The 26,625-nt window shown below is 43.0% G+C and overlaps 1 protein-coding gene across 6 annotated transcripts in view; it reads left to right on the forward strand.

Moving 5' to 3' along the window:
* The window catches only part of LOC138748864 (non-muscle caldesmon-like), a 195,926-nt gene that overhangs the window by 116,091 nt on the left and 53,210 nt on the right, over positions 1–26,625 (forward strand). For 5 of the 6 annotated variants that reach the window (XM_069909697.1, XM_069909694.1, XM_069909693.1 and 2 more), the window contains one exon: positions 26,373–26,501. In XM_069909697.1, the coding sequence (XP_069765798.1) occupies positions 26,373–26,501 (129 nt within the window). Of the gene's footprint in view, positions 1–3,367; positions 3,561–26,372; positions 26,502–26,625 lie in introns of those variants that run through there. The other variant, XM_069909696.1, reaches the window with a different exon arrangement.

Below are 26,625 nucleotides of genomic sequence, written 5' to 3' on the forward strand. Positions count from 1 at the left end.
ACTCACTACTTAAACTTCTCCACCCTCTTTTCTTTAAGACGATTATTAATCTGCCATATTGAATAAATTTTTGACTTCCCTGATACTTATTGTACATATTTGGCATTAAATAGTCCTTGCATATCTGGCAGCGAAGGATCAGCATCATCTCCTCCTTCTCCTCCTCCTCCTCACTGTCCCAAGGGCATCACTAGGCTCTGTGCTTAGTCTCTGCTCTAATCCTTGGATGACTATGACTGCACAGCAAAGTTCAGCTTCAATCCAATCCATAAATTTGCTGATGACACCACCATTGTTAGCCTAAAATCTGGAAATGATGTGTCAGAATACAAGATGGAGTTCAAGAATCCAGCTGGGCAGTGCCAGAACAACAATCTTGCTCTGAACGTCACCAAGACCAACGATTTATTGAGAAGTTTGGAAAGGGGAGGCTGAAGGACTTCACTCCTGTCTGCATTGATGGGATGGAGTTAGAGAGGATTAGTACCTTCAGGTTCCTGGGAGCCCATTTTTCAGAGGACCTCACCCAGAGCCAATATAGCAAGGCAACCATGAAGAGGGTACACCAACACTTTTACTTTCCAGGAGTCTGAGAGGAATTGGCCTGCGTAACGGATTTATGTTAATCATTAATTTATTTATTTTATAAAAATGTCTTAGTAAAGTAAATTATAGAGTTAAAATATTGTTAGCTGTGGGTTGGTACAAGGTCAGACACAGGTCACAGCACATTTATAGAGAACCATTGTTTTCTGAGAAGAGTGTTCATTCTCGGAGTCGACGTGTCTTGGACAGACAGAGCTAATGGATTTCAAGTGGGTCTTGATTATTCAAGAACTGCTGAGGAAGCCGTATCAAAGCCATTTAAACCTCTTGAACAGAGGTCAGAGGTTGTTATGGATATGGAAAAGTTTTGAAAAAGGAACAGAATTTTGGAAGAAATTTAACTGTTGGTCATGTAGTTTCCAAGAATTGAGGATGACCTTGTCCCTGATGATGTAACTGTCACATGACTTGGAGAAATATGACTTGGAGAATTCAGACATCTGAGTTCAGTTTTGGAACAGTTCAGAAGTCAAAACCCTGTGACATACAGGGGTGGAAACCTTGTGAAAGACAGGTTTGAGTTACAGTCACCAGAATTGGTGCTGTTTGTTGTGTGTGTGTGTGCGACAATGAGATAGACAACAGACTCGCCAAGGCAAATAGCGCCTTTGGAAGACTACACAAAAGAGTCTGGAAAAACAACCAACTGAAAAACCTCACAAAGATAAGCGTATACAGAGCCGTTGTCATACCCACACTCCTGTTCGGCTCCGAATCATGGGTCCTCTACCGGCACCACCTACGGCTCCTAGAACGCTTCCACCAGCGTTGTCTCCGCTCCATCCTCAACATCCATTGGAGCGCTCACACCCCTAACGTCGAGGTACTCGAGATGGCAGAGGTCGACAGCATCGAGTCCACGCTGCTGAAGATCCAGCTGCGCTGGATGGGTCACGTCTCCAGAATGGAGGACCATCGCCTTCCCAAGATCGTATTATATGGCGAGCTCTCCACTGGCCACCGTGACAGAGGTGCACCAAAGAAAAGGTACAAGGACTGCCTAAAGAAATCTCTTGGTGCCTGCCACATTGACCACCGCCAGTGGGCTGATAACGCCTCAAACCGTGCATCTTGGCGCCTCACAGTTTGGCGGGCAGCAGCCTCCTTTGAAGAAGACCGCAGAGCCCACCTCACTGACAAAAGGCAAAGGAGGAAAAACCCAACACCCAACCCCAACCAACCAATTTTCCCTTGCAACCGCTGCAATCGTGTCTGCCTGTCCCGCATCGGACTGGTCAGCCACAAACGAGCCTGCAGCTGACGTGGACTTTTTTACCCCCTCCATAAATCTTCGTCCGCGAAGCCAAGCCAAAGAAAGAAAAAGACTTCTAGAAGATGGGGAACACAGAATTAATGAAGACCACTTTGCTGTCTCTTTGGAAAAGAGGACATAATTTTACTGGGTTTATTTTTGTGTTTGGCTTCTTCATTTTACCTTTGTTTGGGTTTGTGAATTCATTGAGGAAGAAAATAGCCACATTCGGTTTCTTTGAGAAGAGGGCAGATTCTTCATGTGGAAAAACACATTGTGAGTAAAAGAGGCCTGAAGATATAATGTTTAAAAGCTTTATAATTATTTCTGAACTGAGAATTTAAGACCTTCAAGCAAGACTAAAATGATGCTGAACTTTTAAAGATTGACTTTTCAGAGTTGGACTTTGAATTTATACACACATGTACACACACACACACACACATACCTTTATATAGTGGGGTTAAGTTAAGAGTTAAGTAAGAGATGTTATGTCATTAATAGTTTAATAAAAACTATTATTTTGAATTTGCCATTGTCTGTTCCTGTGTTAGTGCTAACAAAAACCCTTTAGTCCCAAATATAATTAAAAGGGTTGTTAGTGCATAACACTGGTCATTGAAAATTCTGCCAAAATTCTTCACGTGCGTTGAGGCATGTGTACACCATGGTCATTCAAGTCCCCAGGAACACAGAAATCTTCAGAAGGTGGCAAACACAGGCACCAAGCTCCCATCAATTCAAGAAATTTATGTGAGGTGTTACCTCAAGAAGGCAGCCAACATCATAAAGGACACCCATCATTCTTGTCTCACTGTCATTTTTGGGAAGAAGGTTGAAAAGCCTTATATCCAGCACCTCTTGGTTCAAGGAGAGTTTTCTTTCCCCAACAAGCATGAGGCTCTTGAACCTCCCTGACGTTAGCAACACCAGGACCCCAAGAAGTCGTGCACTATTTAACTTACTAAACTTTATTCCTTGGACTAACTAGAACTGTGTATGTTTATTTCCTATCTTTTATATTTATTATCTTTGTGTAATGAATGGTCTAACTGAAATGAATCTTATTGTTTCTTTCAAAGACGTACCAGTTTAGCTGCAATATTTAATAAGTTAGGTGCATATGTACATTGTACCTATATGTATGACAATAAACTCACTATTTTATCATTGTCTTGGAATGCTACATTAAAGGCACCATATAATTAAAAGTCATTATGGATCTGTGTTAATTGGGAGAAATGCCATAGATGATCTTGAAAGAACTAAACAAATGTCAGTATTCTAATCCTCTAACCATACAATGTAAATATAAAAGCTGGAAAAAAGGGCAATTTGATCAGCAGCTTTACTGGGGGAGCTTCTATTACAGACATTACTATGGAAATCTCTGATCATGTGACCCAGAGGCTACTGCAGGGCTTAATTACAGCCTGTCCTCTCAAAGGATGAAGTGGGTTCAGGGGGCTGTAGTTGCCCACGATACATCTGCTGCATGGGAAATTGAAGTAACGTTGCTTCATCTGGAAAGGGAAAGGCAGGGTATTTAAAGGTGATGTTTCACTCAGCCAAACAAACTAGCTGCTCGTAAAAGCAGCTCACTCCACGGTGTAAAATAATCCTGTCAGAGCCTCCTGGAATCTGCTCTTTCAAAGATGGCAAGCAGAGCACACAGCAGACAAAGCTGGTCAGCTTTCTCCAAGTAAGTGTCTGGTTAACACTTTGTGACAATGTGATTTATGCAAACAGCAGGGAATCGTGTATGAGGTAGAAAAGCCAGTGTCTTCAGTGAATAAAAGAAACAATGTTCTTTCTCTCTATCACTTCCTTTACCCTGCAAAAGAACAGATGAGAGTGCCAGGCTACAGCTCCTGTTGTTTCATTGTTCCAGTTCCCAACCAAGGCAGCACATAACAGAAGTATTACTTGTGCATTCTGTTCACTGCTAATAAGCCATGTGCCCTTCATTATATGTGCTGCTCACTTGATGGATGCATGGCATTATATTGCAAAGAATGGAACTGTATTTAAGGTCGTGTGGCAGTGAAACTTACTTGACCACAATTCACAGAGAGCTGGCCTGATGTGGAACCCTGCTCATTTGTCAATGGACAGTAAGCTTGTTGTTGGCTGGGGCGGAAATCCATTCAGAGACTAAACCCACACACAACTCACAGCTTATCTCAGCTTTGCTTGACGTTTGTGGTGGGATTAGTGAGAGCCCTGCTTTATTTTATTTCAAAATAAATTTATTCACAATATAAAAATATGTAAGAAGGAAAATGATATAAAAGCTCTTTACATTCTTTTTATCGTTTCAACTATTCATTTAGGTTTTGTACAAATTAGTATAAGCATTTCAATTTCACACATAACACAATTGTCACTCAGGGTGACAGACAGTTGTCTGAGGAGCTTCCCCACCCGACCCTTCCATGTCTCATAGCGAAAGGGCCCTATCCCACAAGAGCCCTTCAACCAACCAAACCTTTCCATGTCTCAGTCAAAGGACCCTTGCGTTGGCTGCACTGAGTTTCAGACTGTCACCCAGCATATTTTACAGCACCCTGGAATATGCAAGTTGGCAGCGTCCCCTGACAGGGATCTATCTCGCTGGGCTGGAAGACCAACAAGGCTTGGAAAGATCAAAGAGTGTCTTTCACTGAGTTGATGATCTTCCAGTAACACTGGAAGTCTGTCTCTGCTTGCACTCCTGGGAACAGCATGCAAATCAGACAGAGTCCACTGTCACCCAGCTGCTCGTAATGAACTGTGACAAGTATCTATACATCCTTCTCCAAACCCGATTATGCTCTCTGCTATTGTGCTATTGACATACCATGATGAAGAAGCAGGACATGCTGAAACTACATTATTCTTAACACTGAGCGACTAATGTTCTTCTATTCAAATAGCATTCTGGTGAATGAATGAGAAGCTAAGATTACTGTAAATCATCAAATAAATATAATTATGAATACATTGTCATGAGCGCTACAAAATAATTTCAATCTTGTAATAACCAGTGCTTTTTCTTACCAATGTTGAGACTTATCACAATCGTAATTCAGAATCTGAATCAGAATTTATTGTCATGAACAAGTTACACAATTTGTTGTTCATTCATATAAACCACCTTACAAAAGTAAATTAAAATATTGCACAAAAAGTCAAAGTGAGGCAGTGTCTTTGGTTCATTGATCAATCAGGCATTGGGGAAGAAGTTATCCTTGCACCGCTGAGTGCTTGTCTTTAGGCTCCTGTACCTTTTTCCTCGATGGTAGCTGAGTGAAGAGGGCATGGCTTGAGTGGTGGTGAGGATAGAGGATGCTTTCTTGACACCGTCTTGTGTAGATGTCCTTGATGGAGTGAAACCACAGATGTTATGAGTAAAATCCTGCTCTGAACTCCCACCACATTCCAATTTAATAATGTATTGTTCTAACCTGTCATTTTCCATGTTTAAGAAACAGCTTCACTTTTCATTTGCATTTACATAGTGCCCATTTCATTCTCTGGCAGAGAGCTGGACAAAGGACCTCCTACTCACAGGGCGGAGAAGGATGAAACTTCACCCTGATTTCACCGAATCTCTAAATATTATAGATCAACTCAGGTGATCATCTGATCTGTCAGTTACTTATGTGTGAGACTTGAGGTGGACACTTTCCTTGTCAGCTTGAACTAGGAGAAACCCTTTGATAGAATATTGAACATATACATGATGGATGTGCTCTCCAAAAATTGGCTTTGTGGAGGGTATCCATAATTGGATATAAAGTTCTGCAGTCATCAGTAGCACAGTCCAAATTAATCTTGGAAATTAAAACTTTCCTCATCAAATTTGGAGTCAGACATGTTTGCTGTCTGTCTGTCTTTTTTTTTGTGTGTTGTCTCAAACCTTTTGCTGAATCTATTGGGAAGGGCATGGATAGAAAAGATGTGACATCAGCACATGAGTTAAACAAGAAAGTCTGCAGGTGCTGGTGTTAAGGGCAATACACAAACATGATGGAGAAATTCAGTAGGTCACGCAGTATGAACAAAAAGGAAAGGGTAACCAATGTTTCAGGCCTGGGCGCTTCATCAGGTATAAGTAAAAGCAAGTAGTCACAGCTCGTTCATCTTTGGAATGGGGGCAGATGGATGGGGTACCAGAGTTAATCGGAGCCAGAGCAAGTCCCTGAATCTTGGCAACTGCTTCATGTACCATAAGGTCCGATGTCCTGCTGGTGCTGGGAATTTGGTTCAGAGGAGCCAGGATGTGCACCACAAACTGCAGATGAGATACAGCCAGAGTGAAACAGGACTGGGGAATGTGAGAGTGTGCAAGCTCTCCATGGTGGGAAAGAATCTCAAGATTCAAGATTCAATTTATTGTCAAAGTAATAAAACAATATCCAATTACATGAAATTCCCTTTTGCCTGCTGAAAGGCAGACAGATTCGCTCCTGGCAGAAATTGGCTAGGTGCCTCTTACAGTCAGAGAAAGAGAAGCAAAAGACAGACCCCCCCCCCCCCCCCCCACCGCTCCCCCCAGAGTCACTGAGTATCCATAGATTCAGCTCCAGTGTTTCTACAGCTGCTGCAGCCACCTAGAATCAAGTCCAAACTGTTGGCAACCCGAGCTCCAGATCTGAACCTCTGACACAGTCAGGGACCCTTGGCACCTCCTCGCATCCCAGTTCCAATACCTGGTACCCCTCTGGCCAGTTTGAGCCAGTCTCCAGCCTGGCACAAGTCTCCCGACAGCAGCCTGCAGCTTATGTGGGTTCCACGCCTCGAGTCACCAGCAGCCTACCCCAGAGCCCCTTCACTAGTCTGATGCAAAGTTCTCTTGGTGGTGAAGGTCTGGTCAATATCCTACTCCAGCACATCAGCTGTTCCCCCAGTCATCATCTGGAAATCCCAGAGATTGTGTTTGCAGGGATTCAATGTATAAATCTCCAGACCAAGACCACTTTTGTGTACCAAGCAGAAAATGGTACCAATAATGAGAAGCTGGAGGAACTCAGCAGCTCATGCCCACAGTTGGAGAGAAATAGACAGTTAACATTTCTGGTTGTTGATCATCCAGTTCTCCCCATGAATTCTTCCTGACTTGCTGAGCCCCTTGAGTTTCTCTTCACTTGTTTCGGATTCCATCATCTGTGTGAAAATGATGCCTCTCAGACCCCTTTCAAATCTTTCCCCTCTCTTAAATATATGCCTTAAGACTATAACAATAACCTAGGTCTTGAATGGGGAAAAAGTTCACACTTTCCCTTTGGGCAAAAGAAAATGAGCCAGCCAAGACTGGTGAGATTTTTATGAAAAAAAAAGAGTCTGCTTCATATAAACCTGAGTCACAGCTGTAGGCGCCTGGATTCCAAGGGAAATTTCCCATTCTCTACGCTCCACTCATCCTGCTTACCCACCTCCATGCACCCCCCCCTCCCCCCGCCTTGCTGTTTATTTATCTGTCCCAGGAAATTCTCACACAAGTATTCTGCAACCTGAATTCTTACTCCCTCACATAGGCTGGACTCTGGTCCAGAGTTACCCACCTCTCTGGGATTTGACATTCACGTTTGGTATTTTCTTTAGCTTGCAGCCAGATACATTATAGGTTGTGGGAAACATGCCAAGAACATTTTTTTTTGACATGGCAGAAAAATGCAAATTAGAAATTCACTGTGTTTTGAGCATAAGACCCCAAGGAAAGGTCAGAGCAACTTGTCAGGGTTAGGAAGGAAGGGATGTCCTCTATATCAGATCATCACTGGCTGAGGTGAGGCAAACATTGAAAATCCAGCATTCAAACTAATTCCAAAAGTAATACTTAGCCTGCAATGAGATGTTAAATGTTTACAGCATTAAAGAACGCCAATGTAAAATTTTTGAGGCTTCATTGATACATATGTTCTGGTCTTGACCTAGTTAATGTAAAATTTTTGAGGCTTCATTGATACATATGTTCTGGTCTTGACCTAGTTTAGAAAAAATTGGAAAAATTACTTTCAAACTTTATGAGCCATTTTTAAGGTCAAATTAGAACCATGCCCCTTAATTGCACAATTTGGCTTTTCTCTAGAAGAAGAAATATGTTGACTTCATCTCAGAAGTGAATTTTAACTTTTACCTTATTAATAGCTAAACAGGCAATTCTGATGAAATGGAAAGACAGTACTCCATCTACTCAAACTCACTGGTTACAGGAGGTCATGTCCTTCCTGAGTTTAGAAAAAAAATCAGACATAATGTCAAAGATGTAAAGGTGAATTTTTATAAGACCTGGGGCCCATTCATGGACAATTACCATAATTTAACAAATAAGGGTGTCTGGATGCTTCTGAACAGCGCTGTCTGGTCTCCAAGTGTCATCCTTAGTTGCCTATATATTTTAACTATGCAAGTTAACCTTGTTTAGAGGAAGAGGTTTGATTAATAGGGGTTTATTTTTTCTTTTGAAGTATTTTGAAAATCGGATTGTTTAAGAAGGGTACACACAATTTATATCATGTATGCTTAAGGTATTATTAGAGAACTACAAATTATCTGGTTTTTTTCATATATTGCATGCCATGTATTGGATTAATATGTGTGTGTGTTTATTTTATTAAACTCAATAAAGATATTTTAAAAAGAAAGAACACCAATGGTCCTATGGTCACAGACATCAGGAGGTGCCAGGTCAAAGAGGTAGAGTGGGAATAAAAAATATTAAGGAAGGAATTCAAGAATTTAAGAAATGAGGTAGCTGACGGTATGAGAAAAAGGTGGATATAAACTGGGGAAACCCAAATATTCCATGTGAGAAAAGGTCCAAATATGTAAATGCCAGGAAATTTAATCACATCAGCTGCTTTTTCCATTTTGCCACCAGAAAGTCATGCTTTCCAGAGCTTTGTCTCTCTAGAAGTGTGACTATTTCTTTGCTTTCCTGCTGTCAAGCTCCTCAGCAATGTTCCGTTGGGATTATTGCCGAAAAACTTGGATAACAATTTCTGTGGTCGGGCTCACAGACACAGAAACAGACTGAAGAACCTGCAGGCAAGTTTAATTGCCTGCCTTGAAGTTGGACTATCTCCAGCTCACGTTGCAATAAACACCCACATCCCTGTCAGGCACCCCAAATTTGAGATGTGTTCTTAATTGTATAGTTCCCTACAACGGTATATGGTACACAAGGTTCTGAGGGATAGGGGCCGAATACAGACAAATGGAACTACCTTGGACATGTTTGGCATGGCAGGTTGGGCCAAAGGGCCTGTTTCCATGTTGTAAAACCCTATGACTGAACTCTTAACATGCCTGATCCAACAGCCTGTGTCAGACCATATGCCTGAATTCTGCTCCACCACCCACTTCCCCATCTCCCCCTCCCCCACCTAAACTGCTCGGACTGAATCCCAAGCTCCTCAAAGTCTCATCCCCAATTTTTATTTACTTTCCTCCTACCACCCAATCCTCAGCCGTGCGAGAGGCCCGATTGGTCTTGTAGTCCTCACCATCCACAACCTGGCCACCACGGAAAATGTCAGGCACTGGCATCACTAAGGGGGGTACAGACTGTACTGGGTGACAACATCAGAGGGGGTGACACCAAAATGATTGTCTGTTGTGCAATGTTTCAGTAGAAATTTATCATTTTATAAAAATATTCCTGTAGTTAGTTCTAACAACAAAAGCATTTTTCATAAGCCCAGCTTACCTGTATCACTATATCTACAAGGCTAAAACTGTGCAAATTTATTATTACCCAATTACAATGGCAATTCGAATCACGTGGTCTTGTCTGCCTGGGCTACGAGCTCGTGCTGTGTTTTTGTTGCTGTTGTGTGTATGATATTGTAATCTAAAGGTGTAATTTTAATTTTGTTTGTTGTTTATCTCACTACTCTTGTCATTGCATCCAGTGATCCATGGGAATTACAATTTACGAGTAACTTTTTAATACAAAATACATTACTAAGGATTCTGTATGGTCTGGTATGGGAGAAGGTCCATGGGGGGGGGGGGGGGGGGAGGAAGGGGTGACCCCATGATTTACCGCACTGGGTGACACCAACCCTAGTGATGCCACTGATGCCAGGTCCTGGTGAAGGGTCTTTGTCCTGAAGCATTAACTTTTTTCCAACGTTTTAACTTGACTTGTTGAATACCTTCTGTACTTTTTGCTTCTATTTCAAGTTTCCAATTATCTGCAGTTGTTTCCATTTTTGCCAACAGCAATGGCAAGCAGAATACTTCCCACGCTAAGATTGGCTAAATTCCAAGCTTTGGCCAAAACTGAAACTTCTGCCAAAAGACCACCAATCTGACCAGCATGCACAGTCCTCACGCTGCACTCTAATCTCCGGCAAAACATCTTCAGTCTCCCATTTCCTGATCCTTCCCTACAGCATTACTCTAATTAAAATATTCTAATCACATGTTGCCTTAGGTTACCACAGGGTATAGACAGGATACTGAGTTGGGCAGGGAAGTGGCAGATGATGTTTAATCCAGATAAGTGTGAGGTGATGCATTTTTTGAAGGACAAACTTGAAGTAGAGTACATGGTTAATGGTGGAATACTTAACAGTGTGGAAGAACAGAAGGACTTTGTGATCAAATTCATAGATCTCTCAAGGTTGCCACACAGGTTATAGGTAAAGGTTCCATTATTGTCACGTAATACTACATTTAGAATGTAATATACATGAAATTCTTTAACTTTGTCTACTGCAAGGAAGAAAGGGAGTTGCCACTTTGTCCAGCGCCCCTCTCAGATCAAAATCACGACCCTTGGTTTATAAGGACAGTGCTCTAACCACTGAGCTATCGGAGCTAATCAGTTGATAGGAGAGTATGGTATGCTAGGCTTCATTAGTCAGGGATTGAGTTCAGGAGTCATGTGGTCATGTTGCAGCTCGATAAATATCAGGTGAGACCACACTTGGAATATTGTGCTCAGTTCTTGTCACCTCATTACAGGAAGTATATGGAAGCTATGGAGAGGGTGCAGAGGAAATTTACCAGGATGTTGCTTTCCCAGGGGTGGTGGGGGAGAGATTGGAAAAATAAGGCAGTTAAGAGACTTTTAGAGAGGCACATGGACAACATGAAAAAAGAGGGTTATTTGGTAGGGAGGGTTTATTTTTTTTGGTAGTCATTTATAGGTCAGCACAACATCATTGGCCAAAGGGTCTGTACTGTGCTGTAATCTTTTATGTTCAATGTTCAATTTGTTGTAGAAACATTTTAAAGCTGCTGCTTTGTTGTATTTTGTTTTCTTCACACTTCCAGCTGCCTTCTGGAAGGAGCACTTTCGAGAGAATCCCCAGCTATTTTTTAAAAAATTGAGCTCAACAAAAATCAAACCTCCATGCGTTGACCAGTCATTCAAACATAATTTGGCTGGCCTTGTGTTCATGAGCAATGTGATTCTTGCAGTTCAGGTGGAAAACTAGCCCTTTGCACAGTGCAACTGAGAAGATTAATGGAAAATCCTAAAATTGCATAAGGTTTCAGATGTTGAACAGTGAAAGATTTTTTTTTGTTCTGGCTGATGAGTCACCAACAGAAAATCTGGTGTTCGGATAATCAAAGGGAGAGGTGAAGCAAGAGGTTGAATCTTGCTGGGTGTGGCCAGGGATTCTAAAGTGAAATAATAGTATTCAGTCATTGAATCTGAAGGAAAGTGTGCAGAGAACCTGCATTCAGTTTGCACGAGTGACCCTGAGCCACCGGTTGCATGCCACTCTAATTCCCACCCCACTCCCACTCTGACCTTGCTTTGTTACAATGAGGCCCAAGGAAAGCTTGAGGAACAACTCATTTTCTGTCTGGGTGCATTCCAGCCTCCTGGATGATGTTGAATCCGCCAACTTTAGGTAACTCAATCTTTCCGTCTGTATCAGAATTAGATGTTTCTGCGTGTCATTATTTGGGCTTGGGTTTTCTATTTGTTTATCGTATCGTCTGGTCTAGCATGTCCCACATCCTTTTTACCAGCAATGGATTGCACAAACAAAGAAGCATAATCTGATCCTAACCACTACATGAATTCCTTGGATATCACCTATCAGAGATCCCATTTGTTCGACCCACTTATTCTCCTCTGCTACTGAATGCTAAACCTGTTATCTCTTACCAGTACTGAGAAAGGGTTGTGGACCTGAATTGTTTCCTGTTTTTCTCTCCAGTCCCAGACTTGTTTGCATGTACCCTGAGATTCTCACTAAAAGATACAAATTGAGTACATGAAAAAAGATTATTTGCACAAAACACAATTCCCTTGATTCCTGTTCGATTCGTTTAGAAGAGTGTTTTGCAGGGACAGGAGAGTACTTATTGAACATCCTTAATTACCTATGAACTTGCCCTTGTCATCAACCTGATAGTGCAACTGAATTCGTATGTGATCCAGACTGCGAAGGAAGCAGAGAATTTTCTAACTGAAGAACATTTGTGAGGCTGGTATTACATCAATTCATATTGTCATAGTAAACACGACTGATGGTAGCTTCTGTAATGGAGGATTAAAACCATGTACTCAGATGCTTTTTGCTTATGTGGAACTGACGACACTGGGTCCACACGCAGGTCACCTTACTTTCAGAACTAGCAGATGTAATTAAACTCAGCCATGGGGACTTATCTGAAGATACACTTTGAAATGGAATTCCACCGTGAGGCCCAGGGAAAGCAGTTGTCAAATACGACACTCTGAAATTGACGTATTGGTCACAACCTGTCTTGCTCAAGAAGTTTTAATGAGTCCTTGTATCTACGAGATAAACCAGGATATCATAGCATCCTGCTCCATAATAATTAATCTTCTAAATTGTAGAATAGTATGCTCAGCTTTGATTTTGACTGACAAATGTTAGAGGGAGTGGGTGCATGATTAATTGTTTTTGGGGTATAAAAGTCTGTGGTCCTGCTGCTGAAGTTTAGACTCTCCGAGGGGTGGGAACACCCCTTGTCAAGAAGGAAGAACAGCCAGAGTCCGAGCAACGTCCCGGTCGGGGGAGGTGGAGAAGCTGCTACCAGCGCCCTGACAACCTACTACAAGTGTGCAGTTGTTGCCTCGCTTCGGCAGTTGGGACCAGTCCAAGCGTTGATAAGTATAGTTGGGAAGGGCTTGCATATTGTAGTGTGAAATCAGCTTTTGAATTAGTAATAAACATTTGTATAAACTGAACTGCTCTCGGTGTGTGTGTCTATTTTCTTTCGGTAGCTAAAACACTGTGACCAATCTAAAATGAACAAAATGAGAGGTATAAGTTTACCCAAGACAATTGGCGCTGCGAGCAGGATTGGTCTCAAGATGTTTCGCCGAAAGAAAGAGGTGAGCCCTGAGCAGTTTTTGATTCCGGGATGGACTTCCAAAGATGATGGGTTTGGCATGCTGGCTAATACCCTGTCTTTGTTGGGACCACCCATCAGTTGGGATGAAAGGTTAGAACCCTTAAGTGTGCCTCTGGGAGAGCGGGTTGCCACTCTCCTCCGAGAAAGTAAATTTCCAAAAAAACGGGGGACGCTGACAGACGGTTTTTGGCTGCTGGCCACAGCCTTACGCCACTCCGTTCAGCGTGAAGTTGAATTAGTTCAGCAGCAGGTAAAGTCTGAACATAAGAGAAAACAACTAGAGGAGGAAGTAGAGACTCTGCGACAGCGCTGCTCGATGATGAGCGAAATTGTTAGCACCAGTCAGGATCGAGCCAAAGAATGGGAGGATAAGCATGTTCAAACAATTTGCCGTAATATTAAACTCCGGCAACAGCTCTGTGCGAATAAGGAAAAGCAAGGGGTAGAACCTGATCCACACCGTATTCGTGCCATGATAAGGAATGGCAATGATCCTGATGTAATTGATGATTGGGACGGGAATATCTGGTATGATGATAATGGTAATAATGCAGATACCCCCCGGCATGTGCCTGGCATACTCCCCTCTCCCTCCGCTGTTCAAGCCCGCCCCGTAAGGCAGCGGACTGTCCAAGCAGATGAAGGCGAGAGGGGGGATGATGTAAGTGTAGAAACTGAAGGGACCGGTGCTCCGATCTCCCAAGCGGACCCAGGGGAAGGCTCCCAAACCCCTGCTTATGCTAGGTGGGCTCCCCCCTCAACGGGATGGTCTCAGCAGCCTCCCATGTGCCAGAGTGGTAACAGGGGTCGGGAGCAGTCAACAACAATACGTGACTTTACTATAAAAGAGCTGGCCGCCATTGGAGATCGTTTTAGGCAAAAGACAGGAGAAACTTTGGCGGCCTGGCTTCTGCGGGTTTGGGAGCAAGGGGGAGGTAGCATATATCTGACCCCTGAGGAATTGTTGGGGTTAGGATCATTAACTACTGATATTCGAGTCACTGCTGAATTACGTGGCAGAAGGAGAGATGTAGACTATTTACTTGCTACTCTAGGAGAAGCCCTGTTACGGGTGTATCCGTCACCAGTAGATTGGGATCTGCATTTGCAGAACCATTGGGGCACACCAGAGGAGGGTATAGCAGTGATTCGCCAACAGGCCGTGGCCTCTGCTTTGTATGCGGGGCGCCTGAGGCTGTGGATGCATGGGGGGAGCCCTGATGAAGAATTATTCACAGCTGGAATGCATACCCGATTGGTTCGTTCAGCCCAACCTACTATACGGGGACTGGTCCTGTCTGTAACTAGTCCGCTAATTGGGCACCTCGTATCTGAGGCGGTGCACGCCCTATCTGGACTCCAGGAACTGGAGTTGGGAGGTAAAATCCACTCACGTACAACCCAGGTTAAAGCAGACAGACAGGATGAAAGGAGAGGGGCTGCTGTTAATAATGGACTGACCAGAAAAGAGCTTTTTCTAACTTTGTTAAAGTTAGGCGTACCTAAAAGTGATATTGATGGGAAACCTACTGCAGTCTTGTATGCCCTTTATAAGAGGAAGGCAGGGGAACATCATCCCCAGATGCTGGGTCCTCCCGGCCCAGCTGTGCCTTCTGCTCCCACTGCTGCTTCTATCGAGTCAGCTTCTCCTGCCCCAGTTACCCGTGATGAGGTACAACAATGGGTTAAACAGGCTCTTAAGGATAACAATAGCATGTGGTCCTGGAAACCCCCGAACCCTTCTGAAGCCTGAAGGTGTGGGCAGGATTCCCGTGTCTATTCCATCGAGACACGGCGCACACACGGGGATCCGCGGCCCTACATACCATTAACAATTCACTGGGGTGGGGGTAATGATCGCCAATACTTGGCTTTGGTTGACACCGGTGCAGAGCACTCGGTGATTCCTGGTAACCCCGACCTCTGGAACGGACCCACATTTCGAATAGAAGGAATGGGAGGGGCAATCACCCTGGCAAAGGAAATAAAAGTCCGTGCCACGGTGGGTGATGGCCCTTCCCCCATATGGTTACATGCGTTGGTAGCTGCCACTGACGAGTGTATTCTGGGTATTAATATGTTGGCCGGTACAGCCCTTAATACTAGCCAAGGGGGGTTTGCATTCGGAATTCGGACTATTACAAAAAGATTAGTGGTGGGTCAGGCCAAGTGGGATCCCGTGGTGGTGCCACCCCCCTCAAAACCTGTATGCATTCCGCAATATCGCCTCCCTGGAGGGCAGGAGGAGATTACCGCCACCATTGATGCTTTGAAAGAAGAAGGGGTAGTGAGGCCTGCAACGTCGCCCTTCAATAGCCCTGTTTGGCCGGTCCAGAAGCTGGACGGCTCCTGGAGAATGACAGTTGATTATCGTTTTTTGAACAAACATGCCCCACCACTTGCTTCAGCAGTTCCGGACATTGTCACTCTTATTGAAAACATTGCTACTGGGAACTCAGGAACATGGTATGCTGTCATTGATCTCGCTAAGGCCTTCTTCAGTATTCTTATAGCTGAGGACTCACAGGATCAGTTCGCCTTTACCTGGAAGGGGCGCCAGTATACCTTCACCCACCTTCCAGTATCGCCTTCCCTCTCAATTCACCATTATATTGATGATGTGGCCTCCTGGAGCCTCTGGCAGAAACAAGAGGGTCGCCGAGTCCCACTAGGATTCTGGTCACGTACCATGCCTGAGGCTGCCACTCGTTATTCTGTTTTTGAACAACAGTTACTAGCCTGTTACTGGGCCCTGCTAGAGACTGAAAGAATGACAGGTGATGCAGATGTTCAATTGCGACCTGCACTTCCTATAATGAATTGGGTCCTGGCTAATGATGCTAATCTAAAGATCCGGCGGGCTCAGCAGTCTTCTATTGTTAAATGGAAGTGGTATATTCAGAGTCGTGCGACCAGAGGGCCTGAAGGGGTGGGCCGCATACACGAACAGGTGGCTTACCATCCTAGGTCAGGAACTCAGTTATCGGAGGAGGGGGATGGTGGCTCCAGTCAGTATGCTGAGTTGAAGGCAGTCACTTTACCACTAGATCCCCATGATCACCCTCTTCGCCTGTTTACTGATTCCTGGGCTTTGGCTAATGGACTTGTGGTATGGATGCCTGATTTGCAAAAGAACAACTGGATGATACATGACCGCCCAGTATGGGGCAAAGAGTTGTGGCAGCTGTTGTGGGATGCTTCCCACCATCGTGAGATAACCGTTTATCACGTTGATGCCCATACCAATATGGCGACTAACATGGCTCAACATAATGCAGTAGCAGATCAGCTTGCCACTATCAGCTGTGCTGATACCGTCCCCCTGGCTCGATGGGCACATGAACAGAGTGGTCATTTGGGGGAGAAGGGATCAGCTATGTGGTCCCGTACACATGCTTTATCCATCCATCAGGATGATGTCCGCATGGTCATATGTACATGCCCAGAATGTCAGCTTGTGAAGTTCCATACCGTTCCACCTGGTCCGCATGGCCGAATAAAACGGGGTGCTCACTCAGCTGCGGTCTGGCAAATTGATTACATAGGCCCCATGCTAGACTGCATGGGTAAATATTACGTCCTAGTAATGGTTGACACCTTTTCGGGCCTGGTTTTTACTTTTCCCACCAAGACGGCTGACCAAGCTAGCACTATCCAAGGACAAAACCATTTGATTTATCGTTATGATGTTCCAGAGGAGATTCACTCTGATAATGGCTCGCACTTCTCCGGGAAAGCAATCTGTGATTGGGCAAATGACAACGGTATTTTATGGGTCCACCATATTCCTTATTACCCGCAGGCTGCCGGGTTAGTTGAACAAATGAACGGCTTACTGAAGGAACAAATTCATTTGTTAACATCACTGGGGACCCAGAAGGGATGGTGCCATGTGCTGCAGCAGGCAGTCGACAATTTGAATCATCGCCCTTTAAAAGGAGGTACACCTTTCCACCGACTTCTTCACGCTCCTGAATTACAGCCTATTCCAGAGGAATAACAGTCAATGCCCCCCATCCCCGAACTAGAGAATGTTGGACAAAAAGTATGGGTGGCACCACCAGGTAGTGGCCCTCCTGTAAAAGGGGTAATAGTGACACCTGCCCAGGGTAACACTCGGTGGGTAGCAATTGAGGGACAGGATGATTTAGTCTGTTTAAACACTGAACGCTTATGGTATCGTGAGTGACATGTGTCAGGCTTATTTGTTCCAGGTTCTCCATTTTACACTCCTGGTGATCTGGCTTAACAGCTGCTTTGATGCCAGCAATTGGATTTGTAATGTCGAGGACGTTCCAAGGGAGTTCCCAGTGGGAAACACGGTCCGATGCATTACACCAAGGAAGTCCTCGGTCACCAGCCTCAAGTGCAGCTTATATAAATATGTTATTGTTCAGCATGTTTCAAAATCTGTTCGTGAGCTCCAGTATCTGGGTATTGTGGCCAACAAGGATAATTTGAGCCTTGGTTGGAATCCTTTCTCATGGCTAACTGCTACATTTGGGGGAGTGGGCCACAATATCCTCCGTTGGTTGCTCGCGTCATTGCTTATCTTTGTAATTGTTGTTTTGATTTCTCTTTTTTCGCTCCCTCTGTACTCAAATACTGGTTAGGCCTCGCAAATGACAGATTGTGACCAAGGGGTGGAATGTAATGGAGGATTAAAACCATGTACTCAGATGCTTTTTGCTTATGTGGAACTGACGACACTGGGTCCACACGCAGGTCACCTTACTTTCAGAACTAGCAGATGTAATTAAACTCAGCCATGGGGACTTATCTGAAGATACACTTTGAAATGGAATTCCACCGTGAGGCCCAGGGAAAGCAGTTGTCAAATACGACACTCTGAAATTGACGTATTGGTCACAACCTGTCTTGCTCAAGAAGTTTTAATGAGTCCTTGTATCTACGAGATAAACCAGGATATCATAGCATCCTGCTCCATAATAATTAATCTTCTAAATTGTAGAATAGTATGCTCAGCTTTGATTTTGACTGACAAATGTTAGAGGGAGTGGGTGCATGATTAATTGTTTTTGGGGTATAAAAGTCTGTGGTCCTGCTGCTGAAGTTTAGACTCTCCGAGGGGTGGGAACACCCCTTGTCAAGAAGGAAGAACAGCCAGAGTCCGAGCAACGTCCCGGTCGGGGGAGGTGGAGAAGCTGCTACCAGCGCCCTGACAACCTACTACAAGTGTGCAGTTGTTGCCTCGCTTCGGCAGTTGGGACCAGTCCAAGCGTTGATAAGTATAGTTGGGAAGGGCTTGCATATTGTAGTGTGAAATCAGCTTTTGAATTAGTAATAAACATTTGTATAAACTGAACTGCTCTCGGTGTGTGTGTCTATTTTCTTTCGGTAGCTAAAACACTGTGACCAATCTAAAATGAACAAAATGAGAGGTATAAGTTTACCCAAGACAGCTTCTTAATTCCAAATTTATCTTATTAATACAATTTTGAATCCATTCCCAATCCGCAGAAAGTACAGGTCCACCCCTACTTATGACGGTCCGACTTACGATTTTTCAAAGTTACGAGGGTTCGAGTCTGTACTTTCAATTTTGAATTCCATTCTGTTCCCACACTTGCAATATGAGGTTATGCTATTCTCTCGCGATGCTGAGCGATGGCAAAGGTTATTTGTACCCACTTTAGTTCTGGTTTGATGCATAATATCTTTGCTTCTGCAGGATTAGATTTTAAATTAATTTAATTTTTAATTTAGAGATACAGCATGGTAACAGGCCTTTCCAGCCCAGGAGCTGGGCCACCCAAATTTGTCAACGATCAGAAAATGACCTATCAACTTATCCTTCTTGAGTCTTATGCTGTGAAGAAATAATCCTTATTTTATTTTTAATTTAGGATGGAAAATAAACTGGATATAGAACATTTAATGCAGTGTTCTCAACCTTTTTCTTTCTACTCACAGACCACCTTAAATAATCCCTATACCATCGGTGCTCTGGAACTAGTAAGGGATTGCTTGAGGTGGCATGTGGGTGGAAAGAAAAAGTTTGAAACCCACTGTTTTAATCGTACTTCAGTGACTCGTTATGTGCACGGTTTCATAACTCCATAGAAAATGGGCCAATGACAAATTTTCTCCAGCAAAATATTTCAGTAAGAATTGGGTCTAGAGCAGTGATTCTCAACCTTACCTTCCCACTCACAACCCACCTTAAGCAATCCCTTACTGATCACAGAGCACCAATGGCTTAGCGATTACCTAAAGTGGGATGTGAGTGGAAAGAAAAAGGTTAAAAACCACTGATTCAATGCATCTTAGTTTTATAATAAGTAACAGCTACAAATAATTCCTTCAGGGGGCTTGATAATTAATTACTCAACAAAAGGAGCCATGTGATCAAAGAGATGAATGGACAGATCCAGAGTAAAATCTTATCATAACAAACCACGAAGTTTGCCGCAGGATAGGAAGTAAACCATTCACTCATCCATTGACTTCCTTCTACAAGTCCACATGTGTGGACCAGTAATTGTAAACCAGAATGAATGTGAGCAAGCATCTTTAACTGTGACTGGCTTATGCAGGATTATATTTCAAATTAATTTAATTTTTAATTTAGAGATACAGCATGGTAACAGGCCATTTCAGCTCAGGGCCACCCAAATTTGTGAACATTCAGAAAATGACCTATTAACTTATCCTTCTTGAGTCTTATGCTGTGAAGAAATAACCTTTATTTTATTTTTAATTTAGGATGGAAAATAAACTGGCTATTAGAACTCTTGATAATTAGTATAAAGTCAATCTGTTTCCCGCAAAGAATTAAGTGAAATAAGTACAACCATTCAAGTCATAATACTTCCTCATTGGTAACATGGGTTGCATCTGAGGAGCTTGAGCAGAGAGGATTTGTTCACAGAGACTTACAAGATTGCAGATGCTGGAATCTGGAGCAAAAAAAGTCTGAACCAAGCAGTACCTGTGCAGGGGTGGTTGGGGGGAGGTGGAGGAGAGGAGGAAAGAAATGTCCATGTTTTGGTTCAAGACTCTGTATCAAGACTGCAAATAGAGATGGAAGATAGCCGGTATAAAGTGGAGTGGGAAAGTATGATGGACATAAGTATCCAGGTGGGGTAGGGGGTTGAAGTCGAAAGACAGAGGCAGGCAGGTGATAGGTGGAACCAGAAAAGGACAAAAAAGAAGCAGAAGGAAGACAGAGTGAAGGTAGAAGGTCAGAGACTTGGGAGTGAGGCTGAATTTAAGAAATGGTCCAGAGCATGAACACTTAATCTTTCAATGCAGAACATAATCTATCAATACAGTTTTGCATAAAAGAACAATGACTCTTGCTGCCTAAAAGTTAACTGTAAATACAGCCTTTGTCATTATTAATATAACACATCTCAGAATGGAAACGGGGATCTAAACTTTCTGTTGAATGACATGTTCCACAACAGAAACTAACGTTAAAGATTAGTAGTTATTTTTACACAGTAAAATTCCCTGCTCAGGCAGAAGGTGGCACCTTTAATAATGCAGCTTTCCTTTGTAATCTGGAGCAGAATTCTTGAATTCAACTTGACTCCTAGTTGGAGTACAGTTATGTGCAATTGTATGTACATGGTAACTTTACCTTGTTCCTTTACCTTTATTGTATGAGCTCCACTTGCAACTACTTCCATTAATGTATGGCTTTAATATAATAAAGTGTCTCAAAATTCTTCACAGGAATTTCATGTAAGGAAACTAACTTGTACAGTTGTCTTTGTTACCTCCCAGATTAAATAGGAAGTTACAAAAGCATTGAGAGTAGGTGGAATGAGAACATGTTCTCCATTATCTTCTTGACTCACAAGAGTTCTAATCTGCTATGTGAATAGATCGGAGGAAGCAGAAAAGAAGAGCACATACAGGAAAACTCAACCTCATTGGACAAAAAGATCTCCCCAACTTGTTTTCTAGACTTACCTAATAATGTACTCAGCATAGCAAAATTATTACAAGTACAGAAAAGAAAATCAATAGGTTATTAATTTTTAATGCAGTTTATTTTCTGTTGCCTCTTTTATGATTCAGAATTAAGAGTTAAAGTATTCCCAAAGGGTTGTAAACCATCTGGGGCACTTTTGGGAAGTGTGAAACTGTCAACTATTTTGCAATACTGCCCAAGATGAAATTGACCTTCATGAATGTTACTTGATGTAATGTCATGTTTGGTTCTACTTAGAAATACTGCTTCTTCATGATTATGAATATCATTGCTACCTGCCTCAGATTCTTACCAGCCGCAAGGTGGCTCCTTGACTTTGGTGTTGCACGGAGGGAGCAGTTTTACAAGTGACCTAACACTAATACCTAAAGAGAATGTTTCTGAATACAACCTAACAGTTGTTTGAGACACTTTGAAATAAATGATCGTATCACCAGTCCGTGAAAAATTGTAAATTAACACTGAAGTGTCATTTTTGGAAAAATTCTTTAGGGACGCAGCATGGCCCGTGAGGCTGTGCCGTCCAAATCCACCCGTGTGACCAATTAACCTTCAACCCCCTCCCCCCCCCCCCCCCCCCCGTATGTCTTTGGAACATAGGAGGAAACTGGAGACCCCAGAGAAAATCCAAGTGTGGTCACTGGGAGAACGTGCAGAGTCGTACGCAATAGAATTGCGCTAACTGTTACACTAACCGTGCGGCCCTTATTAAATTAAATATGACAATGCAATTAATTTGAACCCAATACAGATTCCTTGGAGAAAATGGATACGTAAAAGTAAAGAGATGTTTTAGAATCAAAGGCCATTAGGTGGTGAATGTTTTATTTGACAGGTTGTTATTAAGAAATCTCAAAGGATAGGTTGAAGATTCATATCCTTACCTCTTCTGATACTTCAACCAACATAACAGATTATGTAGTCATGCATTACCTTAATATTTGCAGAACTCTCACTCCTTGTGTAACTGAGTTGAATATTCTAATCATCTCTCAGGCACTGGGGATCTGTTTGTACAATTAAACTTTAACAGAAGTTGATCTGTGGGTTTAAAAATTGTCCTCAGTCCTGTATTGGATGTACTAATGATTATATCTTTTTCTATGTGTGGTCCTTAGTTCTAGGCTAATTGGGAATAAGAGCTTGGTTTTGATATTAAGCACACACCTTTGTATTCTTTTTCACAGCCAAAGAGACAATAGGCATACAAGAAGTAAGATAAAACCAACACTTGAAGAGAGTGGGCAGCTTAAACAAAGATAGAAAATTGTTGAGGGGTTCAAATGCTGCCTGAAGCAGCTCCTTGTACTGGCCGCAAGAAGTTAATTTAAAATAATTACCATTTTTAAAAAGCCACTCACCCTCAGTGATAACTCAGATGCCGTGACAGTGTAGGCTGTGGTAGAATTGTCCATTGATATCAGGAGCTGCTTTATTCAATTTAGTCTTTATGGCCTATATTATGTGCTGTCGGGGAAGTGACTATGATTCATCTTTTTAACTATGCATTTATGCAGAATTTTGGGATTTATCAATTTGATGCTGTGCCCAATCTCAACAAGCACACTGGATTGCCACAAGTATCTATTCACTGAGAGAGTACAATGTTCAAGAGGCCTGAATTAAACTGTCAGCATTTGTGTTTTCATGGGTAGTTTTATAGCTGTGATTTTACATAAAGACCACAGAAATGGCAATATGGGAACCTTTGCCTGACCTACCCAATTTAAGTCTATTATTGAGCCGAGACTGAAATTAATTCAACTTGCCACAACGGAGGACTGCTGGGTCAGACAATTCAGCACAGTACAGTGGATTTACTGTATGTAACTCTTAAGACATCGTTAGCACTTTAACAGTGTTCCAACTGTTTAATTTTATTTTAGAGTTTGCCTAATTTTCTGATGGCTTGGATAAGTGCAGATGGGATTTGAATGAGGAGTTTCCTATCCAAAGGTACTTGTAGATTCTTGATAGTGGGGTATTTCTAAGAGCAATCATGCAATCTTTTGAGCTCCAAAGAAATTAAGGGATATGATATCCAGCTAGGAGAGTGGAGTTGAGGAGCAAGGTGAACATGGAATAATGGAACATGTCCGAACACCTGATGGCCAGACAAGTACTTTTGGTTCTTTCATTAGTACATTCCTCCAGAAAACAAAGTATTTCTGACTGTTTAACTTTTCATATAATTTTATAACTTCAAAGACCCTCATCCTGTGGATGCCACGTAGTTGGAAAGAGTAAACCAGTTCAGAAGCTTGCCCAACCCAAAGCCTCTGCAATAATTGTGCCCAGTGATCCAATGGTTGCTCGTCATTTACCAAGGACGGGTGGATTCTTGCCGGCTGCTCTTCGCAGGTCAACCAAGGTTAATGTATTGCTGAAGAGGTTTTTACAGGAAGAATAAGGTTGCCACCCTTGATGGGTATAATCCTGGACACTTCATCAAAACCTTGCTCTTTGGACATTCCTTTTCCATGTCTTTGGTGATGGAAAACAAATAGAATCTTTCTTAATCGCATGGATTAATCATAGTTTATGACAGACAATTTTCACAAGATAAAGCAATAGAACTAGGCCATTTGGCCCATTGAGTCAATTTTCTTGTCCTAATTAAAAATTTTAATGCTCAATGAACATTATTTTAATGCTCCTACAACTTCATGGCTTGGCTGTCAACAGTGGAGATTAACATTATTTCTTGAAGAATGCATCATGGACTTGGAGAGTTAGCATCCTAATTGAAAAGTCCTGTCAAGCAGCAAGTGCAAAATCAATGTGGGTTTAAACGAGAGAGTCTGCAGATGCTGTGATTGTAATTCAAAGCACAGAAGCACCTGAGAACTCAGCAGGTCACACAGCATTCTTTATGTAGCAAAGATGTGTAACCAACATTTTGGGCCTGCCCAAAATATATCTTTACTTCCATGGACACTGCGAGACTGGCTGAGTTCCTTCAGTACTTCTGTGTGTTTTTACTCCAAAAAAATACCCAATTCTCAATTCTCCGTGAGGATAAACATCCTCTCAGCACCTACATTTGTCGTGCCCTGTCACAATCTTGTACATTTCAGTAAGATACATGCCTCATCACAAGCACGTAATCCGTGATATCCCACAGAGTCATGTCAATTTTGCTTTGGTGAACACCCACACTAACACTGGCGTTTAATAGGGCAAGCTGTAGCATTCTCTTCTTGCTTTAAAAAGTGATTTTTCTGATTATAAATTTTTCAAAAGGTTTGCTTGCTTGCTGAAAAAATAATTTGGGGATTATGATAGAACACAAAGATAATTTCAGATTTGCGGAGTCAGGTAGGAAGTTGGAGAAACATTAAAGAAACTTTTATTGAATTTATCAGTTTGATCGCATAATGATGCGTTAGTTCACTGACCTAAAGATGTTTTGCCACTGATTTTCATTTGTACTCAGCATCTGATGCCTCTCATGTCAGTGTCCAACAATAGTCGGCCAGCACTGATGGATTCCATTTGCCCTGATACCGCTTTTCCATAGTCGCAATGTCCTGGTGAAGCTTTTCACCATGTTCTTCACCGACTGCCCCAAGATCAGCGGGGAAGGAGTCCAAGTGTCAAGGCGGAAAATTAATTTTCAATAACATGCTGTTTGCATGCTTGAATTAGACTTAGGATATGATAATAAATCACAAAAATAGGTTATATCTAAAAACCGGTATGTGATAGGAAAGCTGATCAGCAGCCCAAAATCCATAAAATACACGCAAAAGTATTCAGAAAGCATAATCTTCGTAGTCCAGAGTTATCATAGCATTTAAGAGCGACCTTTGCTCCTTTTGTTTGGCATGGTCATAGTAGTCAATCCAAGAAGAGATTATTTTGAGGCAAGCTTACTGTTAATGTAGTTTCGTGTAGTAATCTCTTCTTTGGCTTGGCTTCGCGGATGAAGATTTATGGATGGGGTAAAAAGTCCACGTCAGCTGCAGGCTCGTTTGTGGCTGACAAGTCCGATGCGGGACAGGCAGACACGATTGCAGCGGTTGCAGGGGAAAATTGGTGGGTTGGGGTTGGGTGTTGGGTTTTTCCTCCTTTGCCTTTTGTCAGTGAGGTAGGCTCTGCGGTCTTCTTCAAAGGAGGTTGCTGCCCGCCAAACTGTGAGGCGCCAAGATGCACGGTTTGAGGCGATATCAGCCCACTGGCGGTGGTCAATGTGGCAGGCACCAAGAGATTTCTTTAGGCAGTCCTTGTACCTTTTCTTTGGTGCACCTCTGTCACGGTGGCCAGTGGAGAGCTCGCCATATAACACGATCTTGGGAAGGCGATGGTCCTCCATTCTGGAGACGTGACCCATCCAGCGCAGCTGGATCTTCAGCAGTGTGGACTCGATGCTGTCGACCTCTGCCATCTCGAGTACTTCGACGTTAGGGATGTAAGCGCTCCAATGGATGTTGAGGATGGAGCGGAGACAACGCTGGTGGAAGCGTTCTAGGAGCCGTAGGTGGTGCCGGTAGAGGACCCATGATTCGGAGCCGAACAGGAGTGTGGGTATGACAACGGCTCTGTATACGCTTATCTTTGTGAGGTTTTTCAGTTGGTTGTTTTTCCAGACTCTTTTGTGTAGTCTTCCAAAGGCGCTATTTGCCTTGGCGAGTCTGTTGTCTATCTCATTGTCGATCCTTGCATCTGATGAAATGGTGCAGCCGAGATAGGTAAACTGGTTGACCGTTTTGAGTTTTGTGTGCCCGATGGAGATGTGGGGGGGCTGGTAATCATGGTGGGGAGCTGGCTGATGGAGGACCTCAGTTTTCTTCAGGCTGACTTCCAGGCCAAACATTTTGGCAGTTTCCGCAAAGCAGGACGTCAAGCGCTGAAGAGCTGGCTCTGAATGGGCAACTAAAGCGGCATCGTCTGCAAAGAGTAGTTCACGGACAAGTTTCTCTTGTGTCTTGGTGTGAGCTTGCAGGCGCCTCAGATTGAAGAGACTGCCATCCGTGCGGTACCTACATGCTTCATGTGGGACTCTGGAAGGCCACTCCTTGTGACTCAAGATGAAGTTTAAAAAATGCCCTCCGGAAGCACTGATATCGAATGAGGAACAAATTCTAATTGTCCATTTGCTTTTGGTTCATGGAGGCTGGTTGGAAGTGGATGTGACTTTTGATGTGAGGGAACAAGCAGTTGTTTTGAGGTAGAAAAGTTTGAACAATTTCACAAGTTCTCTTTTGCCAACAGAATGACCAGTCAGAGGACAGACGATGATGAAGAAGAACTCGCGAAAGAACGGCGTCGCAAAGCTCGTCAGGAGCGGCTGCGGGAGTCAGCGATCAATCAGGACAGCCAGGAATTCAATTCCCAGCACAGGTAGAAAGTCTATATTTAAACAGGTTGATTTTCTCCAATTTAATAATTTCAGCTGAAAGGACCAACTGGTAAATGAATGATTCCCAACAATGCTTGGAGAGAATATGGGCTGGAGGCAGAGCTA

This window comes from Narcine bancroftii, chromosome 13 (genome assembly GCF_036971445.1).
Source record: "Narcine bancroftii isolate sNarBan1 chromosome 13, sNarBan1.hap1, whole genome shotgun sequence".
In the NCBI taxonomy this organism is placed as follows: domain Eukaryota; kingdom Metazoa; phylum Chordata; class Chondrichthyes; order Torpediniformes; family Narcinidae; genus Narcine; species Narcine bancroftii.